General features: G+C 44.7%; 1 protein-coding gene across 1 annotated transcript in view; it reads right to left on the reverse strand.

The window, feature by feature from the left end:
- Positions 1 to 542: 542 nt before the first annotated feature.
- Positions 543 to 18,021, reverse strand: part of LOC141221657 (protein ELYS-like) — a 120,174-nt gene continuing 102,695 nt past the window's right edge. The window contains exons 32-34 of the mRNA XM_073666554.1: positions 10,214 to 10,353; positions 10,014 to 10,120; positions 543 to 4,495 (exon numbers count right to left, since the gene is read on the reverse strand). Coding sequence (XP_073522655.1) covers positions 4,315 to 4,495; positions 10,014 to 10,120; positions 10,214 to 10,353 — 428 coding nt within the window. The 3' untranslated portion in view covers positions 543 to 4,314. The remainder of the gene's footprint in view (positions 4,496 to 10,013; positions 10,121 to 10,213; positions 10,354 to 18,021) is intronic.

Genomic DNA, 18,021 nt, shown 5'->3' on the forward strand with positions numbered 1-18,021 from the left:
CTGGTATCTCTGTCCCCGCCTTCGTACAAACTGAACATGAAGCGGAAGTCCGGCTGCAGCTGATCCTGGACTTCCTCTTCATGATCATTTCGACAGGAGGTGGGGACAGTGACACCAGGCATCACGTGTCATTCCACCACATCACAGCACTGGGACAGAGTACAGATACCACTGGAACAGAGCCAGCATGGGAGGCGAGTAAAGGTTTATTTTATCGGGGCTGAACATTAAGAAGGGGTTGTCCTAGTAGTGGACAACCCCATTAAGCTGAACTTGCGGCGGCGATCGTGCAGGCATAGCTCAAGTCAAGAACCCCTTCCAGACCATGACGTAAACTTACAGCCATTATATAGTACGTAGCAGCATTTGATGTGTCTGACCAAGTAGGAAGATGGTCAGCACATATTGCAATTCCTGGCCAAGGAAGGAAGAATAAGCGATTATACAGATGACATAACTATGGTTTGCAGCTGCTGCTTTCTGCGAGGTAAAACATTGCCCCTATGTTTTATCATAGAAGTGAGTGTTTTTGCCCAAATCACTAGTCTCCAGAGTTATTTATTATTATAGCGCCATTTATTCCATGGCGCTTTACATGTGAAAAAGCAGTATAATACAAGAACAATTACAATAAACTTGAACACAATGTGACAGCGACTGGTACAGGAGAAGCGAGGACCCTGCCCGCAAGGGCTCACAATCTACAAGGGATGGGTGAGTATACAGTAGGTGAGGGTAGAGCTGGTCGTGCAGCGGTATGGTGGAGCGAGGACCCTGCCCGCGAGGGCTCACAATCTACAAGGGATGGGTGAGGATACAGTAGGTGAGGGTAGAGCTGGTCGTGCAGCGGTATGGTGGAGCGAGGACCCTGCCCGCAAGGGCTCACAATCTACAAGGGATGGGCGAGTATACAGTAGGTGACGGTAGAGCTGGTCGTGCAGCGGTGGTTACTGCAGGTTGTAGGCTTGTCGGAAGAGGTGGGTCTTCAGGTTCCTTTTGAAGGTTTCCACGGTAGGCGAGAGTCTGATACGTTGGGGTAGAGAGTTCCAGAGTAGGGGGGGATGCACAGGAGAAATCTTGTATACGGTTGTGGGAGGAGGAGATCAGAGGGGAGTAGAGAAGGACATCTTGTGAGGATCGGAGGTTGCGTGCGGGTATGTATCGGGAGACTAGGTCAGAGATATATGGAGGAGACAGGTTGTGAATGGCTTTGTATGTCATGGTTATGGTTTTGAACTGGAGTCTCTGAGCAATGGGGAGCCAGTGGAGAGATTGACAGAGAGGAAAGGCCGGGGAATAGCGCGGTGGGGGGGAGACGACAGGTGGATTAGTCGGGCAGCAGAGCTTAGGATAGATTGGAGGGGTGCGAGAGTGTTAGAGGGGAGGTCACAGAGTAAGAGGTTGCAGTAGTCAAGGCGGGAGATGAGGAGGGCGTGCACTAGTTTTTTTGCAGATGCATGGTTTATCAATGTGCGGATCCGGGAGATATTTTGGAGTTGGAATCGGCAGGAAGTGGAAAGGGCTTGGATATGTGGTTTGAAGGAGAGTTGAGTCCAGGGTTACCCCAAGGCAGTGAGCTTGAGGGACTGGGGAGAGTGGGCAGCCATTGACGTTGATAGATAGGTCAGTTGGGGGGGTTGAATGAGATGGCGGAAAGATGATGAATTCCATTTTGTCCATGTTAAGTTTTAGAAATCTGGCAGAGAAGAAGGATGAGATAGCAGACAGACATTGTGGGATTTTGGTTAGTAAGGAGGTGATATCGGGTCCAGAGAGGTAGATCTGTGTGTCATCAGCATAGAGGTGATAATGAAAGCCATGAGATTCTATGAGCTGTCCCAGGCCTAAGGTGTAGATGGAGAAGAGCAGCGGTCCTAGAACTGAACCTTGGGGGACACCGACAGATAGGGGGCGAGATAAGGAGGTGGTGTGTGAGTGGGAGACACTGAATGTCCTGTCTGTTAGGTATGAGGAGATCCAGGATAGGGCCAAGTCTGTGATGCCGAGAGATGAGAGAGTGTAGTAATATGGAATGGTCCACTGTGTCAAAGGCAGATGACAGGTCTAGGAGGAGGAGGACAGAGTAGTGTCGCTTAGCTTTGGCGGTTAGTAGGTCATTGGTGACTTTAGTCAGTGCAGTTTCAGTAGAATGGTGCGGTCGGAAACCAGATTGTAGGCGGTCGAACAGGGAGCAGGAGGAGAGGTGGGAGGACAGCTCAGAGTGGACATGTTGTTCCAGTAGTTTTGAGGCATAGGGGAGAAGTGATATGGGGCGATAGCTAGACACAGAGGATGGGTCAAGGGAGGGTTTTTTGAGGATGGGTGAGATTGAGGCATGTTTGAAGCATGAGGGGAAGACACCAGTTGTTAGTGACAGGTTGAAGAGGTGGGCTAGGGTTGGGATGAAGATAGTGGTAAGGTTTGGGATGAGGTGGGATGGGATTGGGTCAAGTTCACAGGTGGTGAGGTGTGATTTGGAGAGTAAAGAGGAAAGTTTATCTTCAGAAATGGTGGAGAAGGTGGTTTTGGAGGAAGAGGGTTGAGTAGGTGTGGGGAGGGGCTGTCGGGGCTTTAGGCAAGAGCTTTGTCTGATGGTGTCAATCTTCTACTTAAAGAATGAGGCAAAGTCTTTGGCTGAAATAAGAGGAGAGGGAGGAGGCACTGGGGGAGGAGAGAGTTGAAGGTGATCAATAGTTGTTTAGGGTTGTGAGACAGGGAAGATATGAGAAGTATGTTTGTTTTGCTGCAGTGAATGTGGACTTGAAGGTAGTGAGGGACTGTTTGAATGCGATGAAGTGCTCATTGGACTGGGACCTTTTCCATCTACGTTCAGCAACCCTGGAGGCCCGTCGCAGTTCTTCAGTTAGGCTGGTGTGCCACGGTTGTCTGTTGATTGTGCGAGCCTTGGTATGTGTGAGGGGGGGCGACCGAATCGAGAGCTGCAGCGGTTGTGGTGTTGTATAAAGTGGCAGCAACATCTGCATCATGTAAGGAACTAATGTCTGTGAGAGGGAGGAGGGATTCAGAGAGTGAGTGTAGGTCAAGGTGTTTGAGATGTCTGCGAGGGTATGCAACTTTGTGGAGTGGGGATTGTTGCCCTGGAGAGGAGAGAGAAGAGAATGTGAGTAGGTTGTGGTCAGAAAGAGGGAGAGGTGAGCTAGAGAGGTTAGATAGGGAACAGAGGCGGGTGAAGATGAGGTCCAGTGTGTGGCCGTCTTTGTGCGTGGGTGTGGAGTTCATCATAAATCAAGTAAGCTGACATTAGGTGTCACTGACTTGATTTCCAATATGAGCAGAGTGCTAGAGACGCAGCAAAAGAACTGATTCCTGTAATAAAACAGGTAAGGAAATGTTTTGCCTCACAAAAAGAATCCGCTGCAATCCCATGCTGTCCTGTCCGTATACTTTTTTGTATCCTTCCCTAGCAAGGTGCTGTGGTATGATCAGACACAGCCATTTAATAGTATGTAGCAGGTGCACATTTATAAGATTATCTCAGCACAGGAACATTTTAACAAATCAAATTGTGGAACTTATTATTATACCAATAGACATTGATTAAAATACACTTTGTTTATGGGACAATCTTGTAAGTATTTTTGTAAGTATTTTTGAAGAGTTATTGAAGTGTTTTGAAAACTTTTACTTTGTTGCAGCTATTTGATTCACAGTGTCTAGTAGTTTGGATCGGATGTCATCAGAAGCCACTTCAAAAGTAGTGTCATGCACTTTTATTCCACCAAACATTTTTTAAAACCTGAAGCGGAAAAAAACTGCATATAGAAACAGTAAACCGGTTCTACAATAGAAATGAATAGGAAGAGTCTCAAGCATTTAAGTGATATTGCAGGTTTTTTTTAATGGACCAACTTTCAAAAACCGTGTGAATGTTCCTTTAAAATGTAGCAGACTTTCTGTGCACAAAATAACACATCAGAAAAAATGCAACATTTACATTAAGTGGATTTATGGCCTTTGCCTTAAAAAGGTCAAGGATGCAGTAAATTTCAGAGAGTCATTATGGAAAACAATGATTAAGTTAAGAAAATGAAACTGAGTTTTATAATAAAAGTAAAATATTGTTAATTCTCTCATTTATTTAACATATTAAGAAGCTATAGATACATTTTTTACAAAACGATACAAAATAGAAAAAATGTCTGGGAAGAAAATTCTAATGAAATATTAAACTTCAAGCTTTTAAGACCATTTACAATAATTTATATAAATTATTCTTCCCAGTGAGCCGATTTTAATATTTTACACAGTTTATTTTATTTTACACAGCACATTAAAATCAACAACGTTCATCAATCATCTGATGTTCCTGCGATTGACTGGTTTTGATATAATTTTCCTTCTCCTGGTTTTCCTGGACTGCTTTCGATCAGAAGCTTTAGATTTTAAAGATGAAGGCTTTGTACTTTCTGAATCACCAGTTGCCTTTTCTGGGGGTGACAGCAGCTGAATCTTTATAGGAGGGTGATCTTCTGCCCTATAATATTCCAGAAGTAACAAGTTGAAGTGCACAGGAGTAGTAAGTACATTACATGCCTATAGTGAACAACGATGTGTTAACATTTTCTATGTATACAGGTATGGCTCTGCATCACGGATTGCCATAGCAGACACATAGTAGACACAGGACGAATAACTCTGCATGCAGCACTATCAAAAGTGAGGAACACCACAACAGTGCCCATTAGAAATCAACAAGGCCAGTGGGGGGTGCTATTGAGGTCAAATAAATAATCTGACACTGGGTAGTGGTTGCAGTTACTTATGGAAACTGCACCACAGATGTGAAAAAAGTCACATCTGAATATCCTTTACTGTGCCCCTTCTAAAACTTATTAGCCAAAACTTACTATGTTCAATGTGTCTAAAATGCAAATATATACAGAATCATATCAAACGAGCCCTTTGACGTTTCTGGTAAAGACAGCAGAGTAGGTCCATATAGCTCATACATTTGGAGAAAGTAGTGTGGAGGACAGAGAGCAAACCATTTCATTAAGTTCATTAAAGGGGATATCTGGGACATTAAAAATAGGAATGAAGTTGCTGAATCAGGCTACTACCTGCCTGTTGTACCCGGCGCCGGTCATTGACCGCTCCTGCTGGAGAGTCTGCTTCCCCCTGTCAGCAGAGCAGCAGTTTCTCCTCCTGTTGACAGGACGGGACCACTGGTGTCATGCTGATTGACGGCCGGCTTCCCCCAAATAGGCAGCAGAGCGCCAGCTGTCAATCAGCATGACACCAGTGGTCCCGTCCAGTCAACAGGAGGAGAAACTGCTGCTCTGCTGCGGTGACCTCAGTAGAAGCCTGTGACTGCTTTGGGCACAACAGAAAGGTACATCGCAACTACCTGCCTGTCCGTGGTTAGGCACTTTTTTTTTTCGAATCCCGTATCCCCTTTGTCATATTGGTGAGCACCATCTCTCAATACTGCGTCAAACTACCAAATTTACATCCAGATGTTAGTTCACTTAGTACATAAGTGTTCCCAAAACTGTAAAATGTTAGTGTATGCATACCGTGAGAGTCTCAGAGCAGAAATCCCACCTTTGTTATTAAACTATTCACATTAGCATATACCACTTAGAATAAATATAGAATAAATGAGAAAAAAAGGGGGAGAAAAGGGTCTGGTAGTAAAGAAAGTGAATAAAATGAAAGTTATTTTGTTAATTAAATAAAATATTAAAATACGGTATTTTTCGGACTATAAGGGTATGTGCCCATGATGCAGACTTTAAGCAGAAATTTCCTGAGCGTTTTTTCCTCTCCCTGGCAGAAAAAGGCATACAGATTTTACATGCGGTTTTTCTGCCAGGGAGAAGCGTTTAAGCGTTTTTACATGCGCTTTTCCAAGCGATTTTAAGCATCACTTGATATCTATAATATAACACTACAAGTGTCCCTCTGTCTGAAGCCTCGATAGACTGTGCAAGCGCGACACGCCTGTGCAGTCTGGCTCCAGACAGAAGAACGCATCCAGCCGTTACAGGTAAGAGGAGGGTATGGCACCGGAGATCACGGTATGCGTAGACACTGAGCACATACCACGATCTTCAGCGCCATATTTACCTGACCGGGAGGAGCGCTGCTGCGGCGCCTCTCTTGACCCAGAGATCGGGGCAGGAGTGAGGCATCGGAATCGGCACATGCGCATAGAGCTATCCGGCGGCATTTTACTGAAGACACATTTACAGTGTGTCTACAGCAAAATGGCGCCGGACAGCGCGGTATGGGCACGCGCCGCACTCCTCCACCGGCCTCCGGCAGAACAGGACACAGCAGCGCTGGAGCACAAGGAAGAAAGGCGAGTATAAGTGTTTATTTTTTTGTATGCGTACAGCGTGAAACTGATGAGGGGTAACACGAATACAAAGATTGGGGGGGGGGGGGGGTGAGGGGTACCATGCATACAAAGATTGGGGGGGTGAGGGGTACCATGCATACAAAGATTGGGGGGGGGGGTGAGGGGACCATGCATACCAGGATTGGGGGGCGAGGGGACCATGCATACCAGGATTGGGGGGCGAGGGGACCATGCATACCAGGATTGGGGGGCGAGGGGACCATGCATACCAGGATTGGGGGGCGAGGGGACCATGCATACCAGGATTGGGGGGCGAGGGGACCATGCATACCAGGATTGGGGGGCGAAGGGACCATGCATACCAGGATTGGGGGGCGAAGGGACCATGCATACCAGGATTGGGGGGCGAGGGGACCATGCATACCAGGATTGGGGGGGTGAGGGGTGCCATGCATAACGGGACTGGGGGGCGAGGGGTGCCATGCATACCAGGACTGGGGGGCGAGGGGACCATGCATACCAGGATTGGGGGGCGAGGGGACCATGCATACCAGGATTGGGGGGCGAGGGGACCATGCATACCAGGATTGGGGGGCGAGGGGACAATGCATACTAGGATTGGGGGCGAGGGGACCATGCATACCAGGATTGGGGGGGTGAGGGGTACCATACATATATACCAGGATTGGGGGATGAGGGGTGCCATGCATACCAGGATTGGGGGATGAGGGGTGCCATGCATACCAGGATTGGGGGATGAGGGGGACCATGCATACCAGGATTGGGGGGCGAGGGGACCATGCATACCAGGATTGGGGGGCGAGGGGACCATGCATACCAGGATTGGGGGGCGAGGGGACCATGCATACCAGGATTGGGGGGCGAGGGGACCATGCATACCAGGATTGGGGGGGTGAGGGGTGCCATGCATAACGGGACTGGGGGATGAGGGGTGCCATGCATACCAGGACTGGGGGGCGAGGGGTGCCATGCATACCAGGACTGGGGGGCGAGGGGACCATGCATACCAGGATTGGGGGGCGAGGGGACCATGCATACCAGGATTGGGGGGCAAGGGGACCATGCATACCAGGATTGGGGGGCGAGGGGACCATGCATACCAGGATTGGGGGCGAGGGGACCATGCATACCAGGATTGGGGGGGTGAGGGGTGCCATGCATACCAGGATTGGGGGTGAGGAGTGCCATGCATACCAGGATAGGATGGTGGGGACAGGAGGGGGCAGGACATACCAGCATGGGAGACCATATACCAATAAAAATGCTCGCCACCAGGGCGTAGAACGGGTTCAATAGCTAGTGTGTATTGATCCTTTAAAGGATAGCAATATGATTGAGACAGTTATTGAAGTGCCACCCAATAGAGAACAATGTTGCACTTTATTTCCTACAAATTGAAATGTTCAGGAACTTTGATACAGTGTATTATATGGAGAAATCTGTATAAGAAGCATGAGTGAATATATTACAGTATTAATGATATACTATATCCAGACTTTGAACAACAAAATAAGTTTAAGTAGTATAGAGGAAGTCCCCGACTTCCAAACATCCAACTTACGTATGACCCCTAATTACGTATGCCTGTTAAACAAAAACATACATGATTAAAGCTGACCTCTCCGGCTATTGTCTGATCCTCCTCTTTTTGCCATTGCGCGTTGCTTCTAAGGCCTTTTCATTATGGATTAGGACTTCATGACACATCCAGACCGCAGGTCACTGCATGTCATAAGGTCTTGTATGGAATTACTGGTCTATGGTGAAGAGACCGGAGAAACAGCACGCAGCGATGCAGAAAAGTGAATCGGATGGTGGGTGCCGAAGTGGTCAGGTATGACTGAGACTGCAGACTTGTGAATCCTCCCAGGGCACGCACTGTGTGCTGCGAAGATTCGCCGTTCTCTGCTCCGGGAACAGCGGTCAGGTATGTAATATGCATGCTTCCAGGCTGAACCAGTCTAGTGGGCGCGACCTCGCTCAATACAACTGTATTGAGCGAGGTCGCGCCCACTAGATGGGTTTTGCCATGGAGAATGCATGTAGAGTACCTTACCGCCGTTTCCGGGGCAGGAAACGACGAATCCTCACAACACACAGTGCGTGCCCTGGGAGGATTCACAAGTCTGCAGTCGCACAGAGTGACTGCACACTTTTCATTTTAAACCAGACAATCCCTTTAATGGAATTAATAAATAGGTGTTCATAAAAAACTGTCAAAATTGAAACATTTATTTTCTGCAAACCTATTCCTTGTATTTTTTCCCTCTTCCCCTTTATTCTATAATCCGTAAATTTTCAGCAATCAGGTCAGACCACCTAGATATTTTGCTCCTATTAAATAGACGTCAATCAGTAATGCCAGATTCTACTGGTAAAGCAGATCCCTAGGTGATATCCTAATAGTCCTTTTTTCTTAGCAGTGGTTTAGTTGCTTTAAGTCCATAATCAGTTTAATAATTTTATTATAGCTTTCTATAGACTTCTCTATATAACTTGGTGAAGGGTGATGTTTGAAATGCCAGACATGAACACTGACGGCGCCCAACAGTATAAGGTAATGGACATTGCTCCTAAAGCCACTGACTATAAAAAAAGATGAGGAGTGGAAAAGTAGACTAACACGCAAGACTGCTGTCAATCACCAATGTGCCTTATTGAAGCCATCCCATGGAGGTGGCACAAATATATTTTAGCATCTGCTGTTAAGCATACTTACCCTGTCAGAATAAAGGGCCAGATTCATTAAAACTGGAATTTTGTACACCAGTCTTAATGATGGGTGTGCAGAATTAAAATGTGCAAACCCCTTATGAATTCGGTACACCTCATCACGGACATGCATCTTGCCAAATATGCTACTCCAGCCAGCAATCATGCCAATACGTTCTCATGGATTACTGCGCATTTTATACTGTTTATATACTCAAAGCAGTAATCAATCATTGAAGAAAAGCGTAGGGCTTTATCTCCAGTGCCAATGTTTGAATGTGCTAGTCTGTTCTTACATAGGAAGTGATCAGGGAGTTCATAACTGGATCACTCTCAATGCTACATATTTACTAGCCAACCAATAATGATCCACTGATGAGAGTGCGATATGGGAATAGATGGTCTCACAACTGAGACTGGTTGATTAGATAACGTATAGAATTAAATAATATAGGACCCACTAACTATTAATGGGAACAAACTTTTAAAAAAGGGAGTTAATGTTAGTCGCTCATGGGAGAAGACTTTCATAATTGAGACTAATATTTAATACAGCATTCACAGACTACATTTGGTACAACATTTCTAGATATTTGTGATTCAGAATCACCTTATTTCTTAATAGAACTAATAATAGTTAGATTTTAATAATATGACTCCAATTGGATTAGATCGCGAATCCAGACAAACTGAAGTAACATTTCTGCTGTAAGGTATGAGCAATTTGTAATAAATTTGTCAAGCAGGTGTTGCAATATTCTGTCTCGCCCCAGTTCCAAGTAATTTGGTGTAGCGGCCAAAACTGCTGTGAAAACTGCAACATCTAAGGTATTTTAAGGCTGAATTCTGGTGGTTACACATTGATGAATCAGGCCCAAAAGTGTGTATATATGTAACAGGTTAGATGATTTTACCGAAATTAAGAAGGAATGAAAACACTACAACAAATACTTACTGGTCGTCTTCCTTTACTCGGCATTTTGAAGGTCTGCCTCTTGGTCGCTTTAGTTCTGGTGTGTCAGGAACATAAGGAGTCGCATGAAATAGCTCAACAGTTACATCCTAAAAATTAGGGAAACGCATAATTAGGGCTTAAGATTTTCTGCAATGTAAAAGGAAAGGAAAGCCCAGCAACATAAAACAATGATATCCGACCTTTTCTTCCAGCATTACACTGGTAGAGAGTTTTGTCCTTGTTGTCCTCCTTGTACTTCGAGATGGTGGAGAAAACAGGTACTCTGAAGCTATTGGTGCTGGCGTCTTAGTGGGAGAAATAAGGAGAGCTGTTTGCTGAGCTGCAGAGGGAACAAACAAGTTCATTACGTGAGAAATAGCTGTTCAGTTATTGTTACAAGTATGTCCATGTTTTTTAAAGTACTGGAAAGCTAAAAATGTGCCCATGGAGCACAAAGATTGAAATTTATGAAAACAGCAACACAGCGGCTTTTTTTCTAGTTTATTTGTTGGACCTGAAGACACAAGATTGGAACAAACTGGTTTCTTCCACATCAGGTTTCACAAATTAATGTAGCCAGAAGTGTAGGTTCACCCATTATTGATAACATAAGAAAAGTTTGGTTTGTAAATGCCACTTAATTATCCCGATTATTGATCCAGAGTTACATTCTACATAAATGAGCGGCACTCAAATAGCTAGAGTTCTGCTCACATGCAGCAGATATGTAGTAGGTGTCGGAGGCATCAAATCTGCTCCATAAAGCTTCCTGGGGCGGCTTCTCCAGTGTGAACATGGAGTTTTACACACAATTTAGATGAGGCTATGTTCACACATTGCGTTTTTTGCTGCGTGGTTTTTTTTTCTGCAGCAAAACCTGATCTCTTGCCAGGAGGTTTGTTCAGGATTTTCTTGCTTTTTTGCTTGTTTTTTGGTGCGCTTTTTTCACTGTCCTTTTGTCTCTTATGCATGTACATAAAATTCAGTGAAAAAATGACAGCACAGAACTAGCTGAGCCGTTAGTGCGGCTCTGGGTGATGATGCAGAGTAACTGGGAATCAGCACACAAATGTAACATTGATCATTCTAACTGTAAGATAATGTTTAAACAAAACTATGCTAAACCTAAAACTTGGTGCCTTAGATGAACCAGTAAAGTCTCATTCAGACATCTGTTTAACATGGTCTCCATAATCACAAATAGATCATGCAGCCATAAGTGTATGTGCACACGTTCAGTATTTGGGTGCAGATATTTCTGCATCTCTTGGCAGAAAAAAAGCACGGTTTTTGCATGCGCTTTTTTTTACAGCAAGGAATGCCTTTTGGAGCTAAAGATATTTGAAAAAAGATACGTGGGACATCGCTTTAACCCTTCTCTGGTTTTGCGCACCTTATTCCATGAGCCATAACTTTTATTTTTTTTCAACATGTCCATGTGAGGGCTTGTGTTTTGCAAGACGAGTTGCACTTTTGAACGACACCATTGGTTTTACCATATTGTGTACTGAAAAACAGGAAAAAAATTCCAAGTGCGGCGAAATTGCAAAAAAGTGCAATTCCGCCTTTTTTTTTTACCATGTTCACTCAAAGCTAAAACTCACTTGCCATTATGATTCTACAGGTCAATACGAGTTCGTAGATACCAAATATGTATATGTTCTCTTATTTGAGTGGAAAAAAAAATCCAAACTTTGTTATAAAAAAAAAAAAAAAAAAAGGCGCCATTTTCCGAGACCAGTCGAGACTATTTTTCGTGGACTGGGTGAGGGCTTATTTTTTGTGCATCGAGCTGATGTTTTTATTGATACCACTTTGGTGTAGATACGATCTTTTGATAACCTGTTATTGCATTTTATTGCAATGTTGCGGCGACTAAAAAAAATTTCATTGTGGCATTTGGATTTTTGTTCTCGTTACGCCATTTACCGATCTGATGAACACTTTTTTTATATTGATAGATCGGGCGCTTCTGAAAGCGGGATACCAAATATGTGTATATTTGATTTTTTTTATGGTTTTATTTTGAATAGGGCAAAAGTGGGGGTGGGAGTGATTTAAACTTTTAAAAACATTTTTTTTCTACTTTTTACTTGCTTCAATAGTCTCCATCTTCCGATCACCTGTGTTACACATAGCAGGGCATTAGTCCCGCTATGTGTAACAAAACTGCTCATCGGCTGTGAACGCCGACCGCCGCTCATAGCAGATTGGCTATGACAACCACAGAGGTCGCCTGTAGACTCCGGGTTGTCATGACAACCCATCGGAGACCCCCGATCATGTGACACGCTTCCGGCATGATCATGTTAAATGCTTTTGTCAGAATTTGACAGCGGCATTTATCATGTTAACAGCTGCGGGTAGATCGCGATTCCACCTGCGGCTGTTAGGGGCATGTCCAGATCAGCGGTCATTTGCCCGGAAAGGTGCAGGCTCAGCACCGGAGCCCGCACCAAAAGGGGAGACACGACATGCGCTGTACATGTACGGAGCATGTCGTGAAGGGGTTAAAGAAAGTGTTTTATTCTTGGCGTGTGTGTTTATTTCACTGTTTACTTACAAGTTTAGTAATAAGGGTGTCTGGCTGACACCTCTTCATTACTAAACCTTGGGCTTTATGTCAGCGACACCTAATCCCATTACCCTGATGCATCAGGAAGAATCTGGGCTAAGTGCCAGAATTGGAACATTAAATATGAAGTGTCATTTCTGGGGCAGCGGAGGGCTGGTATTTTTTAGCTTAGAAAAAGCTATTAGGCCAATATGTCCCCTGGCTATTAACAGCTCACAGCTGTTTGGTTAAGCCTTTAGGGCACGTCCCCACGATCAGGAACCAGCAGCGCGCTTGGACTACGCCCAAAATGCTGCATTCTAATGCTGCACTTGTTTTGTCAGTACATGTGGATCCACTGCATGTAATGACATTTCAATCGGTCAAAATCTGCAAATTGACATGCTGCGGGTGAGTTTACACAGCGTCAAAAACAAGCAGTGGGCATGGGATTTCTTATGAAATAAAATGAATTAAGTAAAATAAATGGTGTGGGCACCCGCGTCATTTTCATATCCAGCAGAGGGAAACCTGGGGGCTGATATTACTAGCCAGGGAAGGGGCAATTAGCCAAAAATGTTCCCTGCCTATTAACAGCCCACAGCTGTTACCTTCGCGTTTACTGGCTAGATACAAGAGGGACCAATGAAAAAAATTGACGTAGGGTCCCCATATAAAATCTGACCAGCAAAGGCTAAACCGACAGCTGTGAGCAGATATTAATAGCCAAGGAAGGGGCCATGGATACTGGCTCCCTCCGAGGCTAATAGTATCAGCCCTCAGCGGCCCTAGAAATTGCGCATCCGTAAGATGCGCCAAATCTGGTGCTTAGTCTCCGCTCTTCCCACTTGCCCTGTGGCGGTGGCAAGTGGGGTAATAATGTTGGGGTTCATGTCAGCCTTGCATTAGCAGCTGGCATGAAGCCCAGGTTAGTAATACCGGGCGTCTATAAGACACCCCCATTACTAACCACATAGTATGGTTTTGAAAAACACACGGACTGAAAAAAATCCTTTATTTGAAATAAAAGTCCACACGGTTTTAATCATTTATTTAAAAATAAACAGTTATATTTACCTAACGCCTAATCCCCTGAAGCCATTGTCATCTGTAAAAGAAACAGAAAATAAAAATACTCACCTAACGTCCAATCCGCTGAAGCCAGTCACCTGAAAAAAATAAAATAAAACCACAACCATATCCCTCATCTGTTCGAGGTGATGACATTATCCACAGTGTCCCACGAAGATTTGGGTCAGTTCTAGAGCAGTCACAGCAGGCTATACATGGACACAGGAGTATAAAATCGCTCCTGTGAGTGCACAGCACTGAGCTGCAGGGAGAGAAGTCACCGGAGTTCAATCAGCTGATAAGCTCTGGTGACCTCACGGCACCACTGCTGCATGAGAATTTTCTGACACAGCAACGGTGCAGTAAGTGAGGTCACTGGAGCTCATCAGCTGATTGAACTCTGGTGACCTCTCTCCCGGCAGATCAGCGCTATACACTGCCGGGAGCGATCACACTCCTGTCAGTGTATCGCTGGCTGCTGGATGATCTGATTGCCGTGGGACACTCGGGATTATGGCAGATATGTGAGTATATAGTGGTTTATTATTGTTTACAAGTGACATGGGCAAAGGGAATTAGGCAAAACCACACAAAGTTGACATGCAGCAGTTTTAAACGCATTGCAAATCCTGACTAGCGTTTTTTGCCCAATTCTTAGCGGAAAAAATGTTGCTAAAACGAACAGTGTGCACACAGCCTAAGGGTATTTGGTGCAGAAAATTCTGTATCTCTTGGCAGGAAAACGCAGCATCAAAAATGTTGCGATTTTGCCTAGTTTTTTCAGTGCATTCAATGGTTGAAAAACGCAGGCAAAAAAGCACAGAGAATTGACATGCTGCAGATTATTTTCTATACTCAACATGTGCATGACAGTTCAGGTTTCTCATTCACTTTGCTAGCACCAGGTTTTATCACAAATTTGCGCACAAAAAAACCTGCAACAAAAAAAAAGCACTAAATCTGCAACATGTGCACACAGCCTAGGGGTATGTGCACACGGTTGGGACTGGCAACACTTTGAAAGCAGCATACTTTATGCTGCGTCCAAATCGCTGCACGCAGGTGAATCCGCATGTGTAAATTGAACCATGCGGATTCACCGCAATCAATAAATTGTAGTGATCTAATTTCTGTTGCGGAGACTAGCCTGCTCTGCAAGAGAAATTAACATGCTGTGGTCTGGAAAGACGCACCGCATGTCCGAGGGTGATCCGCAGGTGCACAGAGACGCATAGTGGGAATGGGATATCTTGAAATCCCATCCACTATACTGTAACATCTGGCCACTCCGGATTGCACGCAGCGCTAGTGCGCTGCTTCCAATCCGCAGCGATTGCTGATTGTGCGCACGTACCCTTACACTGAAATAATTGACATGCTGCAGATTTAAAGCTGCACCAAATCTGCAAGTCACAAATAAGCAATGTCTGCATGAGACTTCAGGATTCTCATTCACTTTGCTGGCTTCAGGAAATCCTTCAGGTTGTGACAAATCTGCACTGAAAAACGCAGCAAAAATGGCAACATATGCACATAGCCTAATAGTCTATGGTGAGGATCACGTTTTTGTGTGTCTGATTTTGTTTAAAATCACGGATAAAATCCAATCAATACAAATATATGGATCTGAAAATGCTATCAATATGCAGTTTTTAACATTTGGAAGGTAGAAAAGGCTGTGATTTTTTTAATGCATACAAGAAAATTACTGCTGAAACACTGACTGTAAAAAGGGACATAATGACCAAAAACTGAGGAATGTCCGATTCAAAATGCTGATGAAATAAAACAGACATTTAAAGGGAACCTGTCACCCCCTGGGCGATATCAGCCCTCAACTATGGGCATACCGGGTATAGAAAAATAAATCTATACATACCTGTATGGCCCATAGCAGAGGTCTGATGGGAATCTGTCACCCCCCCTGGGCGATATCAGACCTCAACTATGGGCATGCAGGTTATAGAAAAGTAACTCTATACTACCTGTATGGCCCATAGTAGAGGTCTGATGGGAGTCTGTCACCCCCCCCCGGTGATATCAGACCTCTACTATGGGCATGCAGGTGATAGAAAAGTAACTCTATACATACCTGTATGGCCATAGTAGAGGTCTGATGGGAATCTGTCACCCCCTGGGAGATATCAGACCTCTACTATGGGCATGCAGGTTATAGAAAAGTAACTCTATACTACCTGTATGGCCATAGTAGAGGTCTGATGGGAATCTGTCCCCCCTGGGAGATATGAGACCTCTACTATGGGCATGCAGGTTATAGAAAAGTAACTCTATACTACCTGTATGGCCCATAGTAGAGGTCTGATGGGAACCTCTCACCCCCCCCGGTGATATCAGACCTCTACTATGGGCATGCAGGGTATAGAAAAGTAACTCTATACTACCTGTATGGCCATAGTAGAGGTCTGATGGGAATCTGTCACCCCCCCCCCCTCCCGGTGATATCAGACCTCTACTATGGGCATGCAGGTGATAGAAAAGTAACTCTATACTACCTGTATGGCCCATAGTAGAGGTCTGATGGGAACCTGTCACCCCCTGGGCGATATCAGACCTCAACTATGGGCATACAGGGTATAGAAAAATAAATCTATGCATACCTGTATGGCCCATAGCAGAGGTCTGATTGCAAAGAAAACCACTTTAATCAATTCTATTTTGTACAGGCTTGGTGTCTGGGGAACGCCAAGCAATCCCCACCGATCTGCTTATTATTCTCCAAAATTCCCGCCTCTCTGCTTAATTATCATATCCCCCCACTCCCCTGCACGTCACAGGACTCTGTGTGGTGCACTGTGCTCCCTGACTTCCGGGCACGCGCAGAGGGCCGCTCACATAGAGCACGCTTTGCTTCATCCCGGCCTCGACTCTCCGTGCACTGTGCTGCAGGGTTCTATTGCGCAGGCGCCGGGGGTCACTGTCACTTTCCGGCACCTGCGCAATATAAACCTGCGGCACAGAGCACAGGTAGACGGGGCCGGGATGAAGCAAAGCGTGCTCTATGTGAGCGGCCCTCTGCGCGTGCCCGGAAGTCAGGGAGCACAGTGCACGTCACAGGGTCTGTCACAGGGCCCTGTGACGTGCAGGGGAGGGGGGATATGATAATTAAGCAGAGAGGTGGGGATTTGGGGGAATAATAAGCAGATAGGCGGGGATTGCTTGGTGTCCCCCGGACACCAAGCCTGTGGAAAAAAGAATTTATTAAAGTGCTTTTCTCTGCAATCAGACCTCTGCTATGGGCCATACAGGTATTTATAGATTCACTTTTCTATAACCTGTATGCCCATAGTAGAGGTCTGATATCGCCCAGGGGGTGACAGGTTCCCTTTAAGGCCTTATACTTCTCTAGCAACTAAAACGCAATACATCTTCTGTGGTCAAGTTGCATCTTGCGTCTCGTTTCGTAACTACAGCCATGGATGAAGAGTAGGAGCCCACCAATATCGCAAATGTTCCTCTAGCAAAGCTTTAAATGATTAAATGAATGCAGCGTGTCTATGAAACAATATATGTGTGGGATTTCTGCACCCATGTGTTGTGCTACAGGTAGTTCCCACATGCACAGAACTGCTGTAACAGTTAGGAATTGCTATTAGCTGCAAATACACAGTTTTAAAACCTCAACTGAAGGATACAATTTAACAGGCCATACTTTAGTATATATACAAGTAGACAAGCTTTCCCCTACAAATTAACAGTAAACTTTACATCCAATGCTTTGTAAACCATACATGTTTCAGACACCCAAAAGAAAGAAGTGAAACACTAATGGTTTCACTGCATTTTCAGGTGACCTTTCAGAACAAACTGATGAGGGTACAGTACATTAGGAACACTATTTCTAGCCATTATGACTTGCACAGGCATTTTCAGCAGTTTTTACCTCTGAACTAGAAGATGCAGCAATTTCCCATGTGCTTTTCGGCTTTTATTTCCCTACAGTTTCCCTTGCCTGCCCTTTTATAACAGCAAGTGTAATTTGTTATCTCACCACAGACAGATCAGTATTGAGAATACATCAGTGCTGGGAAACAAAGTGGCTGATAAGTGGAGAAAGAATCATTTTTCTCTAATAAGATATATTACAAAAAGTTTCTGATCTCCATTTTTACTTTTGATTCATGAAACAAATAAGTGGTTTTAAAAATCAATGTATTTTCCAAATGGTCCTTTTGGAACGCAATTTTTCCTCCAAGCAAGAGAAGACTCTTTATATGATGTTTTATTACTTTGCCAGAATTCTTTTAATCTATACCTCATTCTATGTTGTTTTTGCACTTGCTATGTGAACACTGTGGTGCAATTATGTTAAGACGATCTTCCTCATTTCCTTTTTTTCCCCCTCTCTTTTTCTTTACTCTTCCT

This window comes from Phyllobates terribilis, unplaced genomic scaffold, assembly GCF_046119375.1.
Source record: "Phyllobates terribilis strain yellow unplaced genomic scaffold, ASM4611937v1 Scaffold_327__1_contigs__length_2127877, whole genome shotgun sequence".
Classification (NCBI taxonomy): domain Eukaryota; kingdom Metazoa; phylum Chordata; class Amphibia; order Anura; family Dendrobatidae; genus Phyllobates; species Phyllobates terribilis.